Source organism: Rutilus rutilus (assembly GCF_951802725.1).
Source record: "Rutilus rutilus genome assembly, chromosome: 11".
In the NCBI taxonomy this organism is placed as follows: domain Eukaryota; kingdom Metazoa; phylum Chordata; class Actinopteri; order Cypriniformes; family Leuciscidae; genus Rutilus; species Rutilus rutilus.
Window position 1 is genome coordinate 41,861,218 of NC_140216.1, and position 25,932 is coordinate 41,887,149.

The 25,932-nt window shown below is 41.4% G+C and overlaps 2 protein-coding genes across 3 annotated transcripts; one reads left to right on the forward strand and one right to left on the reverse strand.

The window, feature by feature from the left end:
* Nucleotides 1-2,435: 2,435 nt before the first annotated feature.
* Nucleotides 2,436-23,577, forward strand: LOC311300295 (NLR family CARD domain-containing protein 3-like). 2 transcript variants are annotated; one of them, XM_084424521.1, is made up of 10 exons: nucleotides 2,436-2,663; nucleotides 3,486-3,557; nucleotides 4,477-4,587; nucleotides 4,772-4,888; nucleotides 11,772-11,885; nucleotides 13,166-14,935; nucleotides 20,238-20,411; nucleotides 21,097-21,270; nucleotides 22,401-22,574; nucleotides 22,856-23,577. In XM_084424521.1, exons 2-10 carry the CDS (start codon nucleotides 3,508-3,510, stop codon nucleotides 22,902-22,904), a joined length of 2,733 nt encoding a protein of 910 aa, XP_084280647.1. In that variant the 5' UTR covers nucleotides 2,436-2,663; nucleotides 3,486-3,507; the 3' UTR covers nucleotides 22,905-23,577. The 2 variants fall into 2 exon arrangements, with proteins under 2 accessions (XP_084280647.1, XP_084280648.1); XM_084424522.1 differs by lacking the exon at nucleotides 20,238-20,411.
* On the reverse strand, nucleotides 4,949-11,569 carry LOC311300277 (uncharacterized protein). Its single transcript, XM_084424465.1, has 2 exons — nucleotides 7,055-11,569; nucleotides 4,949-5,029 (listed from the first exon to the last, which is right to left on the reverse strand). The coding sequence occupies exon 1, from the start codon at nucleotides 11,473-11,475 to the stop codon at nucleotides 7,168-7,170; it is 4,308 nt and encodes a 1,435-aa protein (XP_084280591.1). The 5' UTR covers nucleotides 11,476-11,569; the 3' UTR covers nucleotides 4,949-5,029; nucleotides 7,055-7,167.
* Nucleotides 23,578-25,932: the final 2,355 nt, after the last annotated feature.

Sequence of the window (25,932 nt, forward strand, 5' to 3'; positions counted from 1 at the left end):
GCTCATGTTAATATTGAAATATGCGCCAAGGAACACTCAGGTAAGATGACGTTACATTAAAACAGCCTTCTATCTATCGTTTTGACTTCTTTGCTCGCTGTTTTGCTATTATTATCGTGCACTGACTCATTCACTAAGCTGAACAGCCAATCAGGGTTCCCTCTTTCACCGAAGCCGCGATGCCGATTCAACATGTCGAATCGGCCGAAAACAAGTCAACGAGGACCAATTTCAGCCGACGGTGCTGAACACACTGACCCCGGATTTCCACCAACTGCGGAACGGCTGCGGATCGGCTCCGTGCTCCGTCGTCCTTCAAAACCCACCAGGTCCGGATTTGTTAACCGGATCTTTTTTTTTTTTTTTTGGATTGTTCTGTTTTTTGCTCGACTTCCTGTCCTGCGCACTCTGCCCTGTAGTGCTGCGGAGCTCTCCGGCATCCGGCAAAAATAGAAGCTCTGCGTATCTGCTCCGGAGGGCTGCGGATTGCTGGAGTCGGAACGCAGCCGTTCTGCAGTCAGTGAAAATACACACATTGACTTTAATGGAAACCTACTGACTCCGTCACCGTTCCGGAGCGGATCCGCAGCCGTTCCGCAGTTGGTTGAAATTAGGGGTCAGTGGGCCGACGCACAAAAACTGCCCGAGGCTTAAACTAAGAGAGAGAGATTGATCCGTTACATTGAATTTCTCTGAGCAGATAATTATTTTATAATAATTTGTATAATTATTATAATTTTCCATGGATGAAAAGGGGAAAAAGAAGAAAAGGTTGAGCTGAAAAGTTACGCGTTGAAAAAGCATTAGAGGTAGATGCTGTGAAATGCTTCAAATTAACATATTATACATTTGGCGCGAAGAGTAGCAGTTCAGCAGGCTCCTCCCCCTGACTAGCTGATATTCTGTCTTGATAGTTTTATATTAATAATGTTGTGTGTCTTAATGTTCTTCTGTTTGTTTCCCTTTGTTTTACAAATATATCCTAATATATGTTGTTACTTAAAATAAATGTTTAAATTGCATTTATTTTTGTATTGTGTTATGTATTTATGCTATAAGTGGTGTTAAAAATTATTATGCACATTAATGTGCCAATGTGTAATGAGGTGGGATGTGGTGGGCTGCTGTGGGCCAGAAAGTCCAGGGCCACTTTTTGGTCCCCGTCCGCCCCTGGATGATAATATTACTAAATATTACTTTACCAAACAAAAAAGGTAATTATGAGGAATTCATGTTAAGTTTTGTGGATGTTGTAAATTTTATGTATTCATGAAAGTGTTAGCTATCATGAAATCAGTAACACTTGTGTCTTTACTATAAGGTTTCATTAGTTAAATTTGTTAACGAACTAATAATAAACTGCACTTCTACAGCATTTATTAATCTTACTTAATAACCTATTAATTTCAGCATTTACTAAAACATTATTAACATCAAAGGTTATATCTGTTAACATTAGTTAATGCACTGACTGTTACATTACATGAACAAACAATTAACAGTTGTATTATTATTAACTAAGATGAACAAATACAGTAACAAATGTTTTGCTCATTAGTTCATGTTAGTTAATATGAATAATAAACAAATTAACCTTATTTTAAAGTGTTACTATTAAAAATCAAATATATAAATTCCTTACAATTTAGAGTTGGACATGGACTTAAAGATGTATATTCACTAGATGTATTTCCCAAGCTAATAACACTTGCCTTAGATGAAAACGAATGACATTGTCAGACTCAGAATGCGGCAGACATCGAGTTATACTTTTATTAGCTTAAAGCGGGGCTCAGTAACTTCGGGATTTCTTCGCTGTATTCTCGCTTTTTGCTGGCAGATTTCTCTCTAGAGCTCCCCCACAGCTTCGGAATAGATATTTGACAAAACTCGTTGGTGATTCTCAGACACCAGAGGCTAGTAGATCAACGACATCAAAGCAGATGGAACATGCTTTAAAACGTCTTCTTCATTCGGGTTCAAACAGCGTGAGGGAGCGCAATAATGACAGCATTTTAGCAGATTTCTTTTGGCCGTAAAACAATTGTTTACATCGCGAGACCTGATATCACGCGATACTTCCTGACGCGGCGGCCGGCGGCCCGCCGCCTCAAAGTTGCAAGTGCGAATTTTCCGAAATAAGTAATATAACCATTCCAATGACTCCGAAGCTGTTCAGTTAAGGTAAAAAAGTTACTTAGTTCACCTTTAACGTTACTGATGCTCGTGTAGTTTGAAGACTCGCGGCGAACTGCTGAAACTCCGCCTACCACTTCACCTATGCCAAAAACATTTTTTAAATAATATTTTTTTGTATTATTATTGTTAGTGGCAATGGTGTATAAGTGTATTGATATTTATAATAATTATTATTATTTACATTTATCAGAGAGGGGCACAATACATTTTGAGACAAAAGGGGCAGGGCTTAGTGAAAGTGAAAGTACATTCAAGTGTGTTTTATTTACAAGCGCCATTTTACACCCGGGTTTAAGAATCTTTAAATAAGAACAACGGATCATCCAAGTATCAAGTGATGTTTGTATATGTAAGTTTGATTTAACTGTTGATGGAAAACTCGAGCCTCGAGGTGTTTAATAACTTTATATTCAGAGCAAGTGTTCCGGTGTGGCGCATGGAAATTAACTTACTTCCTCACTAACGTAAGTAACCATGAAATATTAAAGTACATTACACACGAAATTCTTAATATGCATTTCATTTTTATACTGTTCTTTTTTACTTATCAATAATTGACATAGACATATAGCCTTGACCCTGTATGTTAAAATACACTTTTACACTTTTTATGTAGGTCTAATTTTTTGTTTCATTACTAAAAGCCAAACTTTCTTGAAACCACAGTGTTGTAACACTTTTCTCTTTAACATCTGTAGTGTTTGTTTTAACTTTTTTTTTGTTTCTTAAACTTTGATATAATTTTTTGTGTAAATGAATGTCAATTATAAAGAGTGCTGTTGTCACAATCTCCCTTTATATAATGTCATTTTTATTGAAAATTTTATTAAACCAATAGGAAACATTTTATTTTTAAATAGTTGGAAAAGATCTTGAACAAATATCTGTGTATGTTAGTCAGTTTCACAGATGTATTAAATGTGGGTTTACAGTAAACTGTCCCATTTGTACAATATTTGAGGCTTCAGTGGAAGAACATTAAACTCTAGTGTTACAAACTTCCCAGTCTGTTCAGCCGAGATATTTCTGTTTTAAACACAGGGATGAAATACTGGTGCAAATGTGACAGATCTGACTGAAGAAGAGAATCTGCTGATTCTGATGATACCAGTTCTGAACATTCATTAACATGATTGATAAAATCACATTAAATGTTGATAATTATTGATTAGAAATCAGAAATCTGATTAGTTTTGTCTCCATAAACACAATGAAGAAAATGTCAAATGAAATGTATTGTATTTGAGTGTGTGTGAATGAGTGTGTCTGATCTCTTACTCGAGCAGCTTCATGAAGACTGAATGAATCATGGACGACACACACACATTCAGACATGGAGATTCTTCTCCAGGATTCAGGTACTTCAATCTTTATATGATCTTAATGTTATAGAAGACTCATTTTCTGCACATAACAGGGTGCTGTGTGTGTTTGCCAGGGTTGGTATAGTGATCTGTTGTCTCTATCATATTCTGCTGCCGGGATATACAGTAGTTGGAGCCACTCAGGGTCTTTAAACACTGTCCAAAGACACACAGATACAGTACAGATAGATGATATATGACATTATCCTTGGACAGTCTCATCACTCTTCAACACACTGTCTTAATAGACAACCTTCTCATGTGGATTTATTTTCATGTTAAATCAGACAAGTTGATTCTTGTCTCTGTTCTGTTAAAGTCAGTTTAAGGGTGACAGATCAATCTCACCGGAGCCCAGCTGTGTGTCCATGAGGAGTGACACGTCTATGGAAGAGCCAATGAGATTTGAGGGAAAACACACATCAACTGATCTGATGTACAACATTTTTGTTTAGACAGACAGAGAGACCACAGACACACACAAATAATGCATGTATGGCATAATTTGGCAAATATCCACTTATTATCAAAACTCACACTATTATAAAGCGCTGCAATAGCAGGAGTCGAGCACAGGATCAGGTCTCCTCTCACAGCTGATCCAGAGCTTCAGTCCTGATGTCTGACGGACAGACAGAGAACTTTGAAAAGCGCTGAGCTTGATTAAGTTACTCTATTTGTAATTAGTTACTTTCCGCCTCTAGATATAGTTGGTACCCTGAGGGTCTCGTCTCACACAGGGTCTTTATACACTTTCCTATTAAAAGAGCACACATCTATGTCAATAAACAGGTGAAATGATCCTTGTACACTGTAATCTCTCTTCAACATTTTCTGAAGCTTTTCTGCATCTGGATGTAAAAAAAAAAAAAAAACATTGCCAAAATGAATTCTTGTCTGTTTTCTATTGAAGCTGCAGACAGAAATCAAACCCACCGGAGTCCAGCTGTGTGTCCATGAGGAGTGACGCATCTATGGCGCATCCAATAGCATTTAAAGGAAAACACACATCAACTGGTCTGAGGTACAACATTTGATAGATAGATAGATAGATAGATAGATAGATAGATAGATAGATAGATAGATAGATAGATAGATAGATAGATAGATTCTACATAAAGTTTATCTACATGTAAAATTAGCAATATGAATTCTTGTCTATTATGTCATATCATATGTGTTTATTTTAATCGTCTTTTCTATTGAAGCCAAAGTTGCAGACAGAAATCAAACCCACCGGAGTCCAGTTGTGTGTCCATGAGGAGTGAAGCGTCTATGGCACATCCAATATCATTTAAAGGAAAACACACATCAACAGATCTGAGGTACAACATTTTTATCTAGAGAGACTCGATCAGCTCTTCCCAGAACTTCTCTTGAGCCCCTAACACAACACATTTTCTTATGTCTCCCTCATATAAAACACCTGTTTCAGCTCATCTGCTCATTAGTAGAGACTGCAAGACCTGAATAGACAGATGGATGGATAAATGTAGATAAACCTCAGATAGAGAACCAATCTATCCATGTAAAATGAACGTCTCGGGTTACGTATGTAACCCTCGTTCCCTGAGTAGGGAACGAGACGCTGCATCGATACTCGATACTTTGGGGAATGCCCTCGGCATGACGCGTCTGAAGTCTGTAATGGAACTATTCCAATCTTGATTGGTGCTGTGTCTTTCGTCACTCGTGACGTTGCATGTGACGGTGATCCGGAAGCTATAAAAGGACAACGGAACATAGCCGCGTCAGCTTTTAACCCTCTGGGGTCTGAGAGGTTTTTGGGGTCCTTGAGATGTTCTGACATGCCCTGACATTTGTGCTTTTTTCAGTTGCTTATAAACATATTAATGGCAAAGGTGTAAATTCACTCTATTTAGCACAAACAGGGCTACCATAATATGTGAACAACTTGCATGTACATGTTTGTATTTTTGAGAGAATAATGTTTATGCATGGTTTTTTTAAAAACAAAAAACTAAAGTTTCTGAAATAAGGCCATAAAACACATTCTAAATATATGTAAATAAGACTTTTGACTAATGGATGTCATTGCCTACTGTTTTTTCTTCAGAATTATGTGAAAATCATCCTGCCTAATCATTCACATAACACAATACATTGATTTAAATCTTGTAAAACACTTTTTGTTTGGAAAGGCCATATGCGGGTGGGCGTGATTCACACCTGCAGAGTCAATGGAGCCCGCATAATGAGGCTGCATACGTAATGAGCCTTTCATTCAGGTGTGTGACTGAGCCACAAGAATGCAAGGACAATATATAACTGGTTTGTTGTTTTTTCCACAAATTTTGCTTGCAAATTGTACAATATCCAAGGTAAACATTTCTAGTAATTGTGCAGTTAATTGTTCTCATACTGTCAGATTTGGAATATATTCTCTTCCCAAATGTGTCACTAATAAAGCATAATAAAATTATTTAAAGAGAAGGCTTATAATGACCTTTTAAGATTTTGTTTACATCTATCCTTATATAGGCCTATATATACGTATACGTATATATATATATATTAAGGTTATACAATTACAACAACATTTAAAATTGTAACAGTATTTCCAGTGTAATCTTTCTTTGTATTCGCGATTCATATTAAAACAGTATTTTTGCCAGCTGTAGTAGCTCCACAACAGCGCGCATCTGTGCGTTCATTCATTCCGATTAGAACAAAGCAAACAGAACTGACCTATTCCTCAGCGGGATCCGTTTGCTCCTCGAAATGATACTTCCAGAACTTCTGAGGTACATTTTTGCAGGATTATTATCAAGATAGTATTATTCCTCACAGCATCGTAAAGTACATACGTCTGAAAGTGAACTCGCGGTGTGTGTTATCCAGCTGATGTGGGCGTTTCACAGGTTTGTTTGGATCGCCTCACATTTGCGTTTGAATAGCGCGCGCTCTCCGTGGGCGGAGCACATTATAACGTAATTAGCTGAGATGAGAACGACTGACATCTCTCTCTTTGCATACATATTACATAAACTGTGAATATTTGTTTTTTATAAAAATTACTTCATTTAAAAGGAGAGAATTCAAGCTTCATGTCTGTATGCCTGTATGCCTGTTTGACTGAGTATTCGCTGAGTTATGGTTAATTTTCGGACGCGTTTCAGAATGGACTACACTGAAAGAGAGGAGGCAGAACTCGCTTCGTTTTTATTTTTCTTTATTTGGCAAAAAGCACAACACTTTGTTTTTATTGTGAGTATACACAAAAATAATACACATTTAACAGAATCTATTGATGTATGAAACTCCAATGAAAAATCTAAGTCAACAGAGTATTCATGAGTTTCTTTTACACTGCTAAAAAAAAAGCGAGCTGGTATCGCCGGCGATACCGCCGACCTCAGGGGGTTAAAGGGTCGAAGCAAGTCGTTCTCAGGAGCGCGAAAAGTGTGGCCGAGGGATGCAGCGTCTCGTTCCCTACTCAGGGAACGAGGGTTACATACGTAACCCGAGACGTTCCCTTTCGTAAAGGGAACTCCCACTGCATCGATACTCGATACTTTGGGGAACGAATACCCACGCCGCCACACTGAGAGACCCCGCCCTGGTGTGAAGCAATCTGGCACACTCAAGACATGAGAACTTGTGAACCTGGTGTAGAGGGCAGATCCAGACTGTAATGTTTGATGAAGGTGTGTGGGGAGGCCCAGCCAGCGGCATCACAGTCCTCTTGAAGAGAAACCCCTGCTAGCAAGGCTCTAGAGGATGCCACTCCTCTGGTTGAGTGAGCTTTTATCAGGAGAGGTGAAGGCAGATTGCGCACCTCGTAAGCTGAAGAAATAGCCTCTACTATCCACTTGCTAATAGTCTGTTTGGAGACCGGGGAGCCCTTCTTGGATAACCCAAAACACACAAACAGCTGGTCCGACTTCCTCCAGCCCGAGGTCCTATGTACATAGGCCTCAAGAGCTCGGACCGGGCATAACAAGTGTAATTTAGCTTGATCAGCCGACACATGCGGTGGAGGATGAAAGGCCGGAAGGATTATAGACCGTGCCACATTCGTGGGCACCTTAGGCACGTAGCCAGGTCTAGGGTGGAGAATGGCTCTAACTCTGCCAGGGGAGAACTCGAGGCAAGAGGGAGCCACAGATAGCGCCTGCAGGTCGCCAACTCGCTTCAGGGAAGTAATAGCGAGCAGGAAGGCTACCTTAAAGGATAAAAATTTCTCAGACACCTTATCAAGGGGTTCGAAGGGTGCCAGGGATAACCCTTCGAGGACCACTGCCAGGTCCCACGTGGGGACCCTAGGCTGGATGGCAGGCCTCATCCTCCTGGCTCCACGAAGGAAACGAATTATGAGTGGGTGTGTCCCCAGCGTGCCCACCCTTAAAGGCGTGTGGAAGGCTGATATAGCCACCACATAGACCTTAAGCGTGGACGGGGAGAGCCCGTCAGAGAAACGATTCTGGAGGAACTCCAGTACTGAAGCCACTGGGCAGTTAACTGGGTCCAACTGACGTTCTCTGCACCATAAAATGAAAATTTTCCATTTAAATGCATAAAGTTTCCTCGTGGAGGGGGCTCTAGAGTTTAGAATGGTCTCAACAACCTCGGTTGAGAGACCAGAATTTATGAATTGGTCCCCCTCAGGGGCCAATCCAGCAGCTTCTTGGGCTACAGCCAAGGGTGAAATATCACGACCTCGGACTGAGGAGGGAGGACCATCCTGATCCGGATTTACCGCGGAAGGCCTGCCAGAAGGGCCCAGATGTTTGGAAGCCATATTTGGGCCAGTCAGTACGGGGCTACTAAGAGTAAGCTGATCCCGTACTGCCGAACCCTCTTGTACTCTAGAACCCTCGGGGGCAGAACAATCGGGGAAAATATACGCAGACATGGCCTCAACCATGTCTGTATCATGATATCCAGACCCAGCAGAGCTGGAAGAGCACGGGAGAGGTGGCGCAGAAGGTGGCCGTCCGCATGAAGGGGAAACAGGACCACCTCCGACACACCGACCTCCATCCCGGCTAAAGCCAACTTGGGGTGGAGTTTGAAATCCCCGGGCTGCAGCCCCTGCCTCGACAGGATGACTGCCCCCTCTTTGATCAGAGAGACCACCGACGTAGTGTCTGTCAAAAATAGAACCTGATGGCCTGTCTGAAGCTTCCTCAGACCCTGTGTTTCCAACACAGGTTCTAGGAGCAGAAACCATAACTTTCTCCCCATGATCAGAAAACGAGGGCATGTGCGCGTAACTCTGGTCAAGCGGAGTGGGTTCCCTCTCGGGAAAAACCCATTGGTCCTGAGCCACTACTACAGGGCCCCCACGTACAGCAGGCCAAAGAATAGTATGTTGAACACTGCTGCCAGCGAGCCCACTCTTTGATAAGGTCATATAGTGGTGGCCTGGCCTAGCTTGATATTCACGACTATGGTCAGGAAGGTGAATGTCCGAGCTGGAGACAATTGTGCCTGCATCGTGACTATAACCTACACCGCCCCCAGGAATCGGTTTCTCTGAAGAGGCACTGGTGATTTTTCCTAGACTCTGAGCCATATTCCCGAGCACCTCACGAGACTCAGAACAACACCTCGGTGTTGAACCGTCTGCTCTAGTAGTCAATGGACGGGAATGAGGATGCCTTGAAGACTCCATGGAGCTAGGACAGTGACCATGCATTCCGAGGAGGTGTGGGGATACAATACTAGGCCGAATGGAAGAATCCAGAACTGATGTGCTTTTCCCCCAAAAGCGGATCTCGGAAACTTCCTGTGATGGGGTTAGAAGGGAATGAGGAGTTAAGGAGCTTGTGGATCTATCACGACAGACCAGTCCTCGGAGCTGGTCTGACTGACAGTCGGAATCTTGAATCTGAACCCCCTCGGAGGTTGATCCAGTACCATAAGATCCGAAACAAGGCCTAACTCCCCTTCCCTCACAGGAACTATGAAGTACCGGCTGTAGAACCCGGGCTCCCGTAACCAAGGAAGAGCCCACCTTGAGGTTTCCTGTGTTAAGAGAGACTAGACTTCCTGTTCCAAGAACCGACCCTGCTCGGGGCTGGCCGACATGTGAACCACCCTTAGTAGATAATATTTGTATATTAGCTCCACTGTAAGCAGGACCCCCTAGGCTATATTTTGAAGACCCCTCGGGGTGTCTAAATATGCCATTTTGGGGACCAGTCCCTCGAGACTGGCCTCGACTATAAATTTCCAAATGGTTTCGGTGACCTGAAGCAGCTAACTGGCAGGAACTAACCGAAATATGCTCTCTACAGACCTCCTGAGAGGCGGCGAACTCGACAGGGCCGCAACGTTTTCGGGCAGATACTGCGATTTGTGTTCGCTGGAAGCCGATGTGTCCCGAAGCGCCATCGGCGGCGGGAAGTAAACATCGATTTCCTAAGGGCTGTATAAGGGGGCGAGACTCCTGTACTCGCTCTCCTGGGGGAACGGCCATAAGAGTCTGCGTGTTACGACAAGACCTCTTAGTTGAAGCCCTCTTAACCCGAGAGACAGTCCTCAGACCTGTCTTCGATATAGAGGGCTTCATGCGAGAATGTTTCTTCTGGCCCCAAGCCTTATACGGGGGGGCACGAGAGGAAACCTTCTCAAAATATGAGGAACTGGTGGCTGTCCCATGAGGCTGCCCCCTGGCAGCAACCCCATGAGACCTGGACTGACAACTGGGGATAGCTGATTGTCGCTCTGCCTCCTGAAGCCTCTCGACAACGGTTCTTGCCGCGTCGCCAAAGAGGCCAGAAGGCGAAAGGGGGGCATCGAGAAGGAAAGCCCTGTCTTTTTCCCCGATCCCCAAGCGATTAAGCCATAAATGTCTCTTTGAGACGACTAGTGCTGCCATAGAACGGCCAATAGCACTGGCCGTCTCTTTAATAATACGGAGAGATAAGTCAGCTACTCTACGAAATTCAGTAATACCGTTGAGTGAGACCTCCCAGTTATCATCCACCTCTTTGAGGAGGTCAGCCTGGTATGCCTGTAATAACCCCATCGTGTGTAGGCATGCACCGGCTCGACCCACCGCCATATACGCTTTCCCTAACAAATTCGATGTACGAGATTTGGAGGGAAGTGTCTGAGCTATCAGGGGTGACGCAATGTCGGGGAGAAAATATTTCGCAAAATATTCCTCAACCCGAGGCATCACCTCATAACCATTCTCATTAGATTCCCTAATGGATGAGTAAATATATACATGGGGGGAAAATAATTGAGATGAACATGGATTTTTCCACGATCTCGATACCTCAGTATGGAGATCAGTGAAAAAGGGAAGGCTCTGACACAAAGATTGTGACTGGGTCTGCAGGAAGCGCTCATCCATTTTATTTTTCTTAGTCGCTTCCTGCTTATTATATGGCCATTCAACATTTAATTTAACCACTGCCCTGGTCACAACCTCCAGCAACTCCTCAATAACGGGAATATGGGGTGGCGAATCCCCATATCCACGTGATTCAGTGTTGATAATATCTAACTCCTCGGAGTCAGATAAATCAAACGCTGTGTCTTTAACACGGTCGGAAGAAGCCGCAGCGCGGGCTTCCGAACCGTGCGCGAGACCAGTGGAGCTGGTTAATAAACACTGAGAAAGGGTCGCAACCGTCTCAGTATTATATGCCAGCCCCACGTGCGAATCCCATGCATACAAGCGGCGCGCTGCCTCAGACGCGGGACCTGATGCACTGGGAACGCGAGCCTGATCTAATTGATCGAACAAGCTCAAACGGGAGCGGAGCTTTTTCATAGATAGCTGAAAACAGTTTGCACAGACAGCGCCCTCGAGCACTGCCCGTGCATGCTCCACTCCCAGACAAACAACACAGAACGAGTGCGTGTCATCCTCGCTCAAATAGCGTGGGCAAGGGGACGCACACCGCCTGAGTCGTTTCTCTATATTCGCCATATATATTGAGATAGACAGACAACATCAAATAAGACAATACAGTCACACAGAACGCTTGCTGAAGACAGAAAGCTGACGCGGCTATGTTCCATTGTCCTTTTATAGCTTCCGGATCACCGTCACATGCAACGTCACGAGTGACGAAAGACACAGCACCAATCAAGATTGGAATAGTTCCATTACAGACTTCAGACGCGTCATGCCGAGGGCATTCCCCAAAGTATCGAGTATCGATGCAGCGGGAGTTCCCTTTACGAAAGGGAACTGTATATATTCTTGTCTGTATTCTATTGAAGTGGATTCCCCCAGCAGAGATCACAGGCTCCAGAGTCCAGCTGTGTGTCCATGAGGAGCGACCGGTCTATGGACAACATGACATTTAAGAGGAGACAAACATCAACTCAAACGAGGTACAACATTTCTGTCTAGACAGACTCATCCTGAGAGTAACTCACTGTACTCAGACTATCCATTATTAATAACAGATAAAGTAAATAGATAGTAAACAAAGATAATGTACACAAGCAGGTGAACAGGACACAACAGTGTGTTTTAACATAGACACGAACAATAACCGGCCAAGGACAGAACTGAACGGGAGAATAAATACACAGGGTAAACGAGGGAACTACTGTAACTAGACACAGGTGGATGAAGGTTAACTTATCAGGGACTAACAAGAACAGATGCAGACGTACGGTTTGTCACTCTTTAATGTGGCATGACAGATTATTTATCAGACACTTTATCAACCCTTCCTTTAAATGGCAGCAAGAACCAATCATATCTTTATTGCTTGTTATAGCATGAAATAAACATGAATAAACCATGAACACAAGAATATATGTTGAAATATACGGTACAACTTACTGACATGTGTTTCAACCATGGAGAGATAAAACAGCTTGTGGACCAAGTAACATTACATTTAACTCAGAAAAGTTATACAGTGGTCGTACAGTAGTTCATTAGTAAGCTAGAAAGAACACTAGAGAGTTATGATCTTAACCTGTTAGGGATGTATTCATTATTTAATGTATATCTAAATCTGTGTCAGTTATATTGTTAATTAAAATATGTTAACTAATTGCAAATAATTAGAAAAATTAGAAACTCAAGCTAAAATGTGTTTGCGTCAAAGTGTGAAAATTATGAATCAGGTCACATTTCTTTTTCTACTAAAAAGAGTTGATTATTGTTACCATCAGTATTTCACAGACTTTCAGAGCCTCTCAACTCTTTCAGGAAGTTCAGGAGCTGCAGGTTATGGAAGTTCATTAAACCGGCCTTCAGATTTTCAGATTAAATTGAATGTTGATTTATTGAATTCAATAATTTGGACATTGTTGCTAATTTTTACCTTTAATATTATAGTAATGATCCAAGTGTAGCAGGTCCACTGTATAGTTTACTGCATTAGATGAGAGTTTTTTTTTCCTACAAAATGTACATGTATCTCAGATATTTCCAGATTTATTTGAATTGAGAACAGAATCAAATAATGAAAATTATATCAATATCCAATTCCTAGAGGCTTGTGCAAACGGCCAAATAACAGTTTTACTGATATATAGACCAACAGCACTGTTGCTTGTGTGATATTGTCTAATCATTTAATTAGAGAGTGTTGTTATTTTACTAAAACTTTTCTCTTTATGTTGTAATCTGTCAATCTTTCTCTGGTCCAAAGCAGATTCAAATCAAACCTGCTGCAGAAGTTTCAGTGTCTGTATGAAGGAACAGCAAAGCGGGGAAACCCAACACTCCTGAATGAGATCTACACAGAGCTCTACATCACAGAGAGTGAAAGTGGAGAGATCAATAATGAGCATGAGGTGAGACAGATTGAGACACAATCCAGGAGAGCAGCAACAGAGGACACACCGATCAAATGCACTGACATCTTTAGACCTTTACCTGGACAAGACAAACCCATCAGAACTGTGCTGACAAAGGGAGTCGCTGGCATTGGGAAAACAGTCTCTGTGCAGAAGTTCATTGTGGACTGGGCTGAAGGGAAAAAGAATCAGGACGTCCAGCTCATATTTCCACTTCCTTTCAGAGAGATCAACTTGATGAAGGACAAAACACTCAGTCTTTCAGATCTTCTTCATGTCTTTTTCCCTGAAACTAAAGAAATGGAAATATCCAGTGATGAATATAAAGTGTTGTTTATCTTTGATGGTCTGGATGAGTGTCGTCTGTCTCTGAACTTTAAGAGCGCAGTGAAATTGTGTAATATATCTGAATCAGCCTCAGTGGACGAGCTGCTGATGAACCTCATTGAGGGGAATCTGCTTCCCTCTGCTCTCATCTGGATCACCTCCAGACCAGCAGCAGCGGATCTCGTCCCCTCTGAGTGTGTCCATCGAGTGACAGAGGTACGAGGCTTCAATGAGCCACAGAAGGAGGAATACTTCAGGAAGAGAATCAGTGATCAGAGTCTGGCCAATACAATCATCACACACCTGAAGTCCTCGAGGAGCCTCCACATCATGTGCCACATCCCAGTGTTCTGCTGGATCTCAGCCACTGTTCTAGAGGAGATGTTGAGTGAAGCAGAGAGAGGAAAGATTCCCAAGACTCTCACTCAGATGTACACACACTTCCTGATCATTCAGACCAACATAAAACATGAGAAGGACTATGAGAAGAGAGTGAAAGATGAAAACATGATTCTCAAACTGGGGAAACTGGCTTTCCAGCAGCTTGTGAAAGGCAACCTGATCTTCTATAAGAAAGACCTGAGAGAGTGTGGCATTGATGAGACAGAAGCATCAGTGTACTCAGGATTGTGCACTCAGATCTTCAGAGAGGAGTTGGGCTTGTATCAGGGGAAAGTCTTCTGCTTTGTTCATCTGAGCATCCAGGAACATCTAGCAGCTCTATATGTACACATTCACTTTACAAACGAGAACAGAAATGTGTTTGACAAAACCAAACAAAGTTTCTTTACTAAAATCTTAAACCAGATGAAATATCCTTCATTATCTAAGCTGCATCAGAGAGCTGTGGATGAGGCTTTACAGAGTAAGAATGGACATCTGGACCTTTTCCTGCGTTTCCTTCTGGGTCTGTCATTGGAGTCCAATCAGACTCTCTTACGAGAACTACTGACACAGACTGGAAGCTGCTCCTACAACAAAGAGGAAACAGTTCAGATCATCAAACAGAAGATCGGGGAGAATCGCTCTCCAGAGAGATCCATCAATCTGTTCCACTGTCTGAATGAACTGGATGATGATTCTCTGATGCAGGAGATCCAACATTATCTGAAATCTGGAGAAATAGGAGAAACCAAACTCTCCTCTTCACAGTGGTCAGCTCTGGTTTATGTGTTGCTGACATCAGAGCAGAAGATGGAGGTTTTTGAGCTAAAACAGTTTATTGGAGCACAAAATACAGCAGATGAAGTTCTTCAGAAGCTGATGCCTGTGGTTAAAGAGTCCAGATCAGTTCAGTAAGTCACTCTGACAACAATCATTACACTGATAAAACATGATCATATTTATGAGTTTAGCATGTGCTTTCGTAACAAAGCAATCCTGTAAAATGAGAAATTCATATATATCTTAGGTAACCCTTTACAATAACAGTACATGAATAATCATGCATTAATTAACATAGGGGTAAACTAAATCAACCAGGCTCTGTAAGAATAAACAAGTACTCTGAATTTGAATTAAACATGATTTAATTCTCATTTAATTATTTAAGTCTCAACGTTGTCTGTTTCTCTCCTGTGGTGAATAATGAATGATATACAAAAAGAATATACAGGGTTTCCCATACATAAGGTTTACCTGAGCGGCCCAGGAAAATACAATTCTAAATCCAATTCAGTGGATGACCCGTGTAAAATGCGTAAAATGTTTTGTTTTGAGAGAGAGAGAGTGAGAGAGAGAGAGATGCATGCAGCGTCGAGCGTGAACTGATCGTGAAATGACCGTGAACAAAGCGGCAAACTGGACATCATCAACTGCATGCTGAACGCTGTTTAATTCAGGACCTAATTCAGGCAAGTTACGAGTCCTGAGAGTCCATGAAAAATAAACACCAAATAAAGATACATTTTTACTCATAAAAAGATGTAGTGAAATTTCAGTCATTTTCTCTTCAGTGGGGAATTGACCCTTCCCAGGGAGTTTGATTGACAGGCAATCTGACCAATCATAATCATAATCGAGCTAGCCTCTGTTTTGTCTGACAATACTTCGAACGTCAACAAGAAGTGACATCACCCAACATCGCTTAGAGCAGCTTTAACTAGAAGGAAGAGATGATCGGTTCACGAGCAGCTTTAACTGAGGCTAGAGCGATCTGTCAGACACATTAAAGAGCCACAAAACGGTATTTATCGTTTAAATTTCTCATAAAAATGACTGAATTTGAAGGGTGAGACTTTGTTTCATATCAAAAGTAGCCTGGTCTGTCCTGTCTGTCAGCGTGTTGTCAGTGTGTTGTCGGTGGACTCTGCTCCGCCATGTGTTTTCTCCGCTCTACATGAGATCATGATGTGGCGTGAGAGAGGCGTGGCTTGTTGGACATAGCAACAGTAACTAAAGGGGGCGGGTCTTTGCGAATGTTCAATTGTCGTGTCACTATAGATCTTTGTTTGTATCTTTAAACTAACTTTGCAAGTGACCTCTGTATATTACTTTCTGCCCTGGGTATGTGTATTGCTTTTAACATCCTTCTACGTAGGCTACCCCCTTCTCTGCAGTCACACCTTTTTCAGTAAGGCACATTATTTGCCTCCTTGAATCGATTTTAAAATAAATGTCACATTTGCATTCCTTTGGGTATTCGTATAATGTGATTAACATTAAACAGGAACTTACACAGGGTTTTTGATCGAAGAGAGATTGAATCGCCCTAGCTCCCTCTATTGGCCAGCCGCCCCTGACTGCAATCTAACGTATTTATGAATAAACGTCTCGTTTCAAAATCTTCCTGGTCTATTGACATTAGTTAAGACATCTGATTTAAACATTATAATGCTCATGATATCTTTTGTTAACTTTACAATAAATAAATGCACTTCGCCAGTTAATACTCCTCGAGAGCGATGCCACTGAAATACACAGAGCGACCGCATAAACGGAAGTTCAAAGACAATATTCTAAAGTAAAATGGAATTCTGAGTATTCCGAATACTAACCCGTTCATTTCATTCTATTCCACCTTAAAATAACATTTAAACTGAGCATGTATTTCTAGCAGGTAAAATGCCGTAAATACATGACATCCGATCAAATAACCTCATCTTTTGTGGTCAAAAGTTTTTTGCATTCACACAAGCAGCGTGTATGATATGATAGGAGCGTTCAGATTATATTGCCTTGCCAAATCGTGCTTTACTGCCGTTCTCGACCATGTACCTTTGTAAAAGTGGGTATTTAGCACTCACTAGCATGAAGAACAAATATAGACACAGACTGTGCATAGAGATCGATTTAAGATTCAAACTCTTCAAAGTTTCAAAGTTCCTGTGATCACATTACGAATATCCACACGATTGCAAATGTGCAGGCCCGTCGCGACAAGGCAGGCAAACCAAGCAATTGCTTGGGGCCCCGAGCTGGCCTGGGGCCCCAAGACAACGACTGGTTAAGAATAAAATGCAACGACAAACTGTGTGAGCGCCCCTTTGATAGTCAATGCAGTAAAGTGCAATGACACTGTTATCTCCCTCTAGTCGCTGACAGCAGCCAGCCAACCACGCAATCTCTGCTGCCAGCAAAATACAAAACCTCCTCGGCAGTCATCATGAAGTGGAATTATGCTTCAGGAAGCCAGAAAAGAAAGAAGAGAAAGGAAGAGGAGGATAAGAAAAAACAAGATAGTGGTAAATTACACTGGATAAAAAAAGCTCTACTTGTCTTGTACAAATTGTGTAATTTTGCAGCAGGTAGGCTTAGGTTAGCAAAAATATGTTTGTTAGCTACCTGCCTGACGGAAAATGCTGCTTGTAACGAACAGTTGGTTCCGGACGGAATATGGTTACATACTGTAATATGTTTTTTTAACGGGATAAGGAAGATCTGTTCCAGAATCACTGTTTATCGTATTTAATGACATTACATTGCTATAGCTTTGTAATAGGTTTTGATGAAAGTGGCATAGCATGCTATTCTAACTATTCCACCGTGATAATCTATTTACCAAATGGGGGTTAAGAAAACCACACAATAAATTCTGTGCATCAAACATTAGCTTGGGATGTTTTTAAGCATTGGTAGTCCATGTCCATGTCCATGCCCATTTTGCTTGGGGCCCCCAAATTCCTTCAAACGGCCCTGCAAATGTGACATTGATTTTATACAACAGTTCAACAAATGAAAGGTATTAATATTAAGTGATGTTCATTTTAAACACAGTATTGTCAGTATTTTTTGCAACAAAATAATAGCTACGAAATCCACAGCAGTGTTGGTGAACAAATCTGCGGCTTTGAATCAATGATTCAATGATTCATTCATAATTACAGTCACTTGCTTTGTTACTGAATGAATGAATGACTCGATGACTCACTCATAAAGACAGTGACTTACTGCCACCTACTGGCAGTTTTAATTTAAAATTTAAAGTTGTTACCATCATTGCATATTTCTCTATTGAAATTTTTACTTAATTAAAGCATTATTTATTTTCTAAGGGTATCTGTAAAGGTAGAAAGTGCACTGGAAACATATTAGGGCTGGGACGATACACCTATCTCCCAAGTCAATATTATAACGATACTTGGGTGCCGATACGATATGTTTTGCGATATTTTTAAGAATTGCGATTCTACAAGTATTGTGATTCGATATTGCAATTTTTTTTATTATTTTTTTACACTAGACCATGGGGGAAAGTTAAATCATACACTTATACAGACTGTACATGATGTATAAGATAAGTCATATTTACAAAAACAATTCATCACATTTTTCTTATTTTAGAAATATACAGTACTACATTCTCTTTCATAAATGATTCAATAACAAATAAAAAAAAATTACAGTCACTTGTATCGATAAATGCGTTGTTTTAAGCACCAAATAAAAAGCTGATTTACTCTATTTTGATCGCTATCGAAGACATCAGTGTTTGAATCGAGATCACAGTCTTTTAAAGATGAATCGTGCAGCTCTACTGTCTTATCTCTCTCTCAGCATATGAGTAGCACTGCGCGTCTTGCGAGGGCTTTTCAATGCATTTAGTCTCAATACGCTTTCTTTGTTATCTCTCGTTATCTTTGTTATCTTTGAGTGTTGAGTGACGTAATATAAGTGGACGCGTGTCACTCAACACTCACAGATAACGACACATTTCATCCTCTGTTAAAACGAAAGTGGCTAACTTCAGTCAACCTCATCTACAAGCAAGGGCAAATATAAAGCAATTTATTTTGAATTAATATTGATTCTGTAATAAAAAAAAACGATTTTAAAATCGTTTGAAAAAATACCAAGGTCAATCGATTTTTTTTTCTCCCAGCCCTAAAAAATATTGTCCCTTTCTGAAAAAGGTGTGACTGCAGAGATGTACGCAAAAGGATGTTAAAAGCCTTAGGCATGCCACTCTAAAAAGTTTGAGAACCACTGGTCCACTGGAACCATATGATATCCATTTAAACAACATAAACTAAACAATATATAGACTGAAATCGCGAAATGGCCTTAAACAATATCAAATTGTGAGCGAGACTTCTCAGCAATGAACAGGGCAAGTGATTTTAAACCATAATGCAAGAAAGCACAATTTGAAAATTGTCAGTTAATCTTCTCTTGTGCTATCTTACAAAATGGTTATGTAAGTTTGTTTCTATTTCAGATCAAAACTGACATGTGAAATAAACTTCAAGGAGAGCACCTTGCTGCACGCTTAAGCATTAGTAAACGCTCCTGCCCCTGAAGCCGATCCGTACAGGCAGGCCTTAGAAAGTTGTTTTCAAAGCAGAGAAAAATTAATTGCTCAGACAGAAATTGTCAACTTTGTAAATAGTTTTCATTATGAAAATATTTGTTCAAGCTTGTAGTAAAATTTTATGAATTTATGCATACTATGAATTTCTACATTATTTCTAAATTATTTATTAAGGATATTGAGTATTGACTGTAATAAATAGAGTTCATAAACCTCTGTTTGACTAGTTTATTCTGAACCCGCTCAATAAGCGCCACTTCGCCCTGCCCACCACAAGTACATTCTCAACCTGTGGGAAACACTGATATATACAAAAGTTTACCATCAAGTCACTGAAAAGGATGTTTAATCTTCATCAAATTCTTTCCAAAGCTTCTGAGGTCATTTTACTTTTAATAGTTTTTGATAGTGTTTTATGGTGCGTATTTCAAGACACTTTTATCCTTATGTTGATTATTCTCAAGTTAGGTAAAGTACGTCAAATCTGTCCTAAATCATAAGCATCTTAATTTTCATACTCACAATCTATAGGTCAGAAGACTTCTTCATGGTCTGTTCAGTTCAGTTTATTAGAAATCAAAGACTTTTGGCTGGCGAGCTTCTTAGTTTCAATTAAATATAGTTTTATTATTTACAGGTTAACTAGATTACAAAAAGGCATACTTGTAACAGGACAATTGCATATTTTCCACAACAATAGTTATGAGCATGATTGGATGATGTGAAGAGGTGACAACTGCTTTCATATACAAATCTGTTGAGGAGAAAGGAGAAATTCATATATATCTTATCATTTATATCAGTGTTTCCTGAACTGAGAGACTGAAGAGTGTCATTGTTCTCTACAGGTTGTGGGATTGTGGTGTTACAGATGAAGGTTGTGCTGCTCTGACTTCAGCTCTGAGATCAAACCCCTCACACCTGAGAGAACTGGATCTGTCAAAGAATAAAGCAGGAGATTCAGGAGTCAAGCAGCTTTCTGATCTACTGCAGGATCCTCACTGTAAACTGGAGAAACTGAGGTAAGATTGTTTAAAATTTCCCAACATAGTCCTCTATTTTAATGGTAAATAATGATTGCCATACAAAAAAAAAAAAAAAAAAAAAAAAAAAAATCTACTGTGAAATTACTAATGGAAATGTTGATTTTCATTTTCATTAGATTTTTTTCCAATGTGTCTGACATAATTTTACAATATTAATGACAGATTAAACATGACTGGATGATGTAAAGATGTGACAGCCGTGTTCATATACAGATATGTTGATAATTTTTGGGTACTTGCATAAAAAAAAATGAATATTTGGTTGCACTTTATTTTAAGGTGTCATTGTTACAGTGTAATTATATTTTTTAGTACTGACTGAGTAATATTAAGCAAATACATGTACTTACTATAGGGTTAGGGTAGGATTAGGATTTGATTGAGGGTTAGTTACGTGTAATTATGCATAATTTACTGTTATTACTATGCTAAGTTCATGTAACAGATGTAAGAAGGACACTGTTAAATAAAGTGTTATCGAATATTCTTGTAATTTTTATGATATGGAAACTAACTAATCAAGCAGTTTGTAGAAGCGGGTCTGAACCTTAGACTGGACCTGTTAATGGTGCCGTGGATTAAGTCTCTGATTGTGAAGTTCTGCTGATCTGAGCTGTAGATCCTGAACTGAGAGACTGAAGCGTGTCATTGTTCTCTACAGGTTGAGTTATTGTGGTGTTACAGATGAAGGTTGTGCTGCTCTGAGATCAGCTCTGAGATCAAACCCCTCACACCTGAGAGAACTGGATCTGTCTGTGAATAAAGTAGGAGATTCTGGAGTCAAGCAGCTTTCTGATCTACTGAAGGATCCTCACTGTAAACTGGAGAGACTCAGGTAAGATTTTATAAAAGTCTCAGCGTTGTCTGTTTCTCTCCTGTGGTGAATAATGAATGATATACAACAATAATATATACAAAAAAAAAAAGTTTACCATCAAGTCACTGAAAAGGATTTTTAATCTTCAGTAGATTCTTTCCAAAGCTTCTGAGCTCATTTTACTTTTGATAGTTTTTGATAGTGTTTTATGGTGTGTATTTCTAGACACTTTTAACCTTATGTTGATTATTCTCAGGTTAGGTAAAGGATGTCAAATTTGTCCTAAATCATAAGCATCTGAATTGTCATACTCACAATCTATAGGTCAGAAGACTTCTTCATGTTTGTAACGATAAACTGGACGGAAGCAAATGCAAGTGCAAAGATGTATTTATTAGATAACAAATACTCAATGGTAAAGACAGATCGATGCAATAATATCTCCAGTGCTGAAGGCAGTCACTCATAAGGGAAATCCGATGATCAGGAACACAGCAGCAGGAGAGCGTGACGCAGGGACTGAGACAGGCAAAATCCTAGGTGCAGAGTGAAGGTGATGGTGAATCCATGGTGAGATCAGAAGTGTAGTAATCCAGAGTCCAGTACACAGGAAACACGAGGGAACAGGAACAGACACGAAGACAGGAAAACTCAAACAACGATCTGACAACATGAGACAGGAGAGAGGGCATTAAATAGGCCGCTAGATGACATTCAGCTGCCGCTGATCGGGATGATTGGCGGCCACGCCCACCAGAAACAAGGAACGTAACGAGACACACCCATACACACACAAAACACACACACACTAGACTAGAATGAGACAGCGGATCTACCAACTGTGACAATGTTCTTTTCAATTCAGTTTTTTAGAAATCAAAGACTTTTGGCTGGCAAGCTTCTTAGTTTCAATTAAATATAGTTTTATTATTTACAGGTTAACTAGATTACAAAAAGGCATACTTGTAACAGGACAATTGCATATTTTCCACAACAATAGTTATGAGCATGATTGGATGATGTGAAGAGGTGACGACTGCTTTCATATACAAATCTGTTGAGGAGAAAGGAGAAATTAATAAATATCTTATCATTTATATCAGTGTTTCCTGAACTGAGAGACTGAAGAGTGTCATTGTTCTCTACAGGTTGAGTAAGTGTGGTGTTACAGATGAAGGTTGTGCTGCTCTAACTTCAGCTCTGAGATCAAACCCCTCACACATGAGAGAACTAAATCTGTCTGAGAATAAAGTAGGAGATTCTGGAGTCAAGCAGCTTTCTGATCTACTGCAGGATCCTCACTGTAAACTGGAGATACTGTGGTAAGATTGTATAAAATGTCCCAACATAGTCCTCTATTTTAATGGTAAATAATGATTGCCATACAAAAAAAAAAAAAAAAATCTACTGTGAAATTATTTATTATTGATTTTTATTTTCATTAGATTTTTTCAAATGTGTCTGACATAATTTTACAATATTAATGACAGATTAAACATGACTGGATAATGTAAAAATGTGACAGCCATGTTCATATACAGATATGTTGATGATTTTTGGGTACTTGCATAATAAAAATGAATATTTGGTTACACTATTTTAGGTGTCAAGATGTTAGTCTGACCTTCTCTGGATCAGCTGATGGAGAATAAAGAGCCTCTACAGACACAATCACATTCAACAGAATCAACAGACACAAACCCACAGTGATCATCACACACACGTGTTTGTGTAACTTTACAGAATGATCCAATCCTTCATCCAAAGTCAAACAAGGAAATCTTCAACCGGATGAAACTGGATAAATATTCTGAATGTTCAGATCCAATCTGACCTCTGACCTGTAATGCCTGAATCATAATCATACACTGTTCGCTCGTTGGTCAGAGGAGAACTGAGCGACTGAGTCTGGTTTCTGCCGAGGTTTTCTTCTCCATTCTGTCACTGATGGAGTTTGAGTTCCTGCACTGTCGCCTCTGGCTTGCTTAGTTGAGGACACTTAATATTCAACAATATTATTGATCTGCTGTAACAATGCTGGAGAAAGCAGGCGGAAGCGAGGATCTATTTGCAGGATTTTAATAGAGAAACATGTAGTACATATAATAAAGAACACGAAGGACAAAGAAACAAAACCACGAGCAGGACCGAACTAGAAGCACCCATACATGTACAACAACTGACCAAGTAACAAGTGAAACACAAGGGCTATAAATACACAGGGACAAACAAGCTAAACAAGATAACAAGGGGGTGTGGCTAATTAGAAACACCTGGGGAGACTAATCAACATGAAAAACTACATAGGACTACAAGACTGAGCACAAGACAGGAAATGACAAAAGAACACACAAAACAAGTGGAACACAAGACAAGAATCATGACAGAGCCCCCCCTTTAAGGAGTGGATTCCAGACACTCCACACAAAAAATAAATAAATAAAGGTCAAGGAGGGTGGTGGAGCAGAGGTGGAACGGGGGAGGGATGGAGGGCCAGGCCCATGAAACAGAAGAGGGCCTGGAGACTGTGACAGGACGAGAGGCCAGGGTGGAGCAGGCTGTGCAGGCGGCCAGGGAGGAGACGACCCTTCAGGCGGCCAGGGCAGAGACGAACCTTCGGGCGGCCACGGCGGAGACGACCCTTCGGGCGGCCAAGGCGGAGACGACCCTTTGGGCGGCCAGGGCGGAGACGACCCTTCGGGCGGCCAGGGCTGAGACGACCCTTCGGGCGGCCAGGGCGGAGACGACCCTTCGGGCGGCCAGGGCGGAGACGAACCTTCAGGCGGCCACAGCGGAGACGAACCTTCAGGCGGCCAGGGCGGAGACGACCCTTCAGGCGGCCAGGGCGGAGACAGCAGTTCGGGCGAAGAGGGCTCTGAGCTGGGCAGGACCAGCGGCGAAGAGGGCTCTGAGCTGGGCAGGACCAGCGGGGAAGGAGACTCTGAGCTGGGCAGGACCAGCGGGGAAGGAGACTCTGAGCTGGGCAGGACCAGCGGGGAAGGAGACTCTGAGCTGGGCAGGACCAGCGGGGAAGGAGACTCTGAGCTGGGCAGGACCAGCGGCGAAGGAGACTCTGAGCTGGGCAGGACCAGCGGGGAAGGAGACTCTGAGCTGGGCAGGACCAGCGGCGAAGGAGACTCTGAGCTGGGCAGGACCAGCGGGGAAGGAGACTCTGAGCTGGGCAGGACCAGCGGGGAAGGAGACTCTGAGCTGGGCAGGACCAGCGGGGAAGGAGACTCTGAGCTGGGCAGGACCAGCGGGGAAGGAGACTCTGAGCTGGTGTGAAGTGCAGGCTCGGCTAGACTGGCGTGAAACTCTGGATCGGCAGAAGTGACGTGAACAGTCTCTGGATCAGCAGAAGCGACGTGAACAGTCTCTGGATCAGCAGAAGCGACGTGAACAGTCTCTGGATCAGCAGAAGCGACGTGAACAGTCTCTGGATCAGCTGAAGCGACGTGAACAGTCTCTGGATCAGCAGAAGCGACGTGAACAGTCTCTGGATCAGCTGAAGCGACGTGAACAGTCTCTGGATCAGCAGAAGCGACGTGAACAGTCTCTGGATCAGCTGAAGCGACGTGAACAGTCTCTGGATCAGCAGAAGCGACGTGAACAGTCTCTAGATCAGCAGAAGCGACGTGAACAGTCTCTGGATCAGCAGAAGCGACGTGAACAGTCTCTGGATCAGCTGAAGCGACGTGACCCCTCTCCACCTCCCCTACAGTGAAGGGGGAACCACAAAACTGCAGGACAAAGTCAATGTACTGTACCAGGGTCCAGCTGGGGTCCTCCTCTGGTAAATTTAGGCTAATGTCCTGTTCTAGTCCACTCCAGAAACAGTCCTTTAGCAAAGCATCGTTCCCAGGAACGAGGTGACTATAAAAAAGGAACTCCTCCACATAATTTTCGATGCTACGATCATCTTGATAAATTGAACAAATTTTGCTCAGTGGGTCCCGGATAATACCTGCTAGATCCATAGTTTGTTCAGTTGTTCTGTAACAATGCTGGAGAAAGCAGGCGGAAGCGAGGATCTATTTGCAGGATTTTAATAGAGAAACATGTAGTACATATAATAAAGAACACGAAGGACAAAGAAACAAAACCACGAGCAGGACCGAACTAGAAGCACCCATACATGTACAACAACTGACCAAGTAACAAGTGAAACACAAGGGCTATAAATACACAGGGACAAACAAGCTAAACAAGATAACAAGGGGGTGTGGCTAATTAGAAACACCTGGGGAGACTAATCAACATGAAAAACTACATAGGACTACAAGACTGAGCACAAGACAGGAAATGACAAAAGAACACACAAAACAAGTGGAACACAAGACAAGAATCATGACATCTGCATTGACACCATTATATGAGAACTGAACTGAGCTGGACGATGACATCACTGTTTCTCCAGAGCGGCTGTATAGATAAATGAACTAAAGTAATAACTTTTTTACAGCAGAAATTAATCAACACTGAACTTACTTAAGCTGGACTATGGTATTATTTTCTTCTAGATCTGTTGTACAGCAGGAACAAACTTTGTTGCATTATTTTCCTGTTATCACTGTAAAGCTGCTTTGAAAACATCTGTATTGTAAAAAGCGCTATATAAATAAAGGTGACTTGACTTTTGTTTCTACAGAAGTGACATTTATACTGCAAACGCTCTACTAC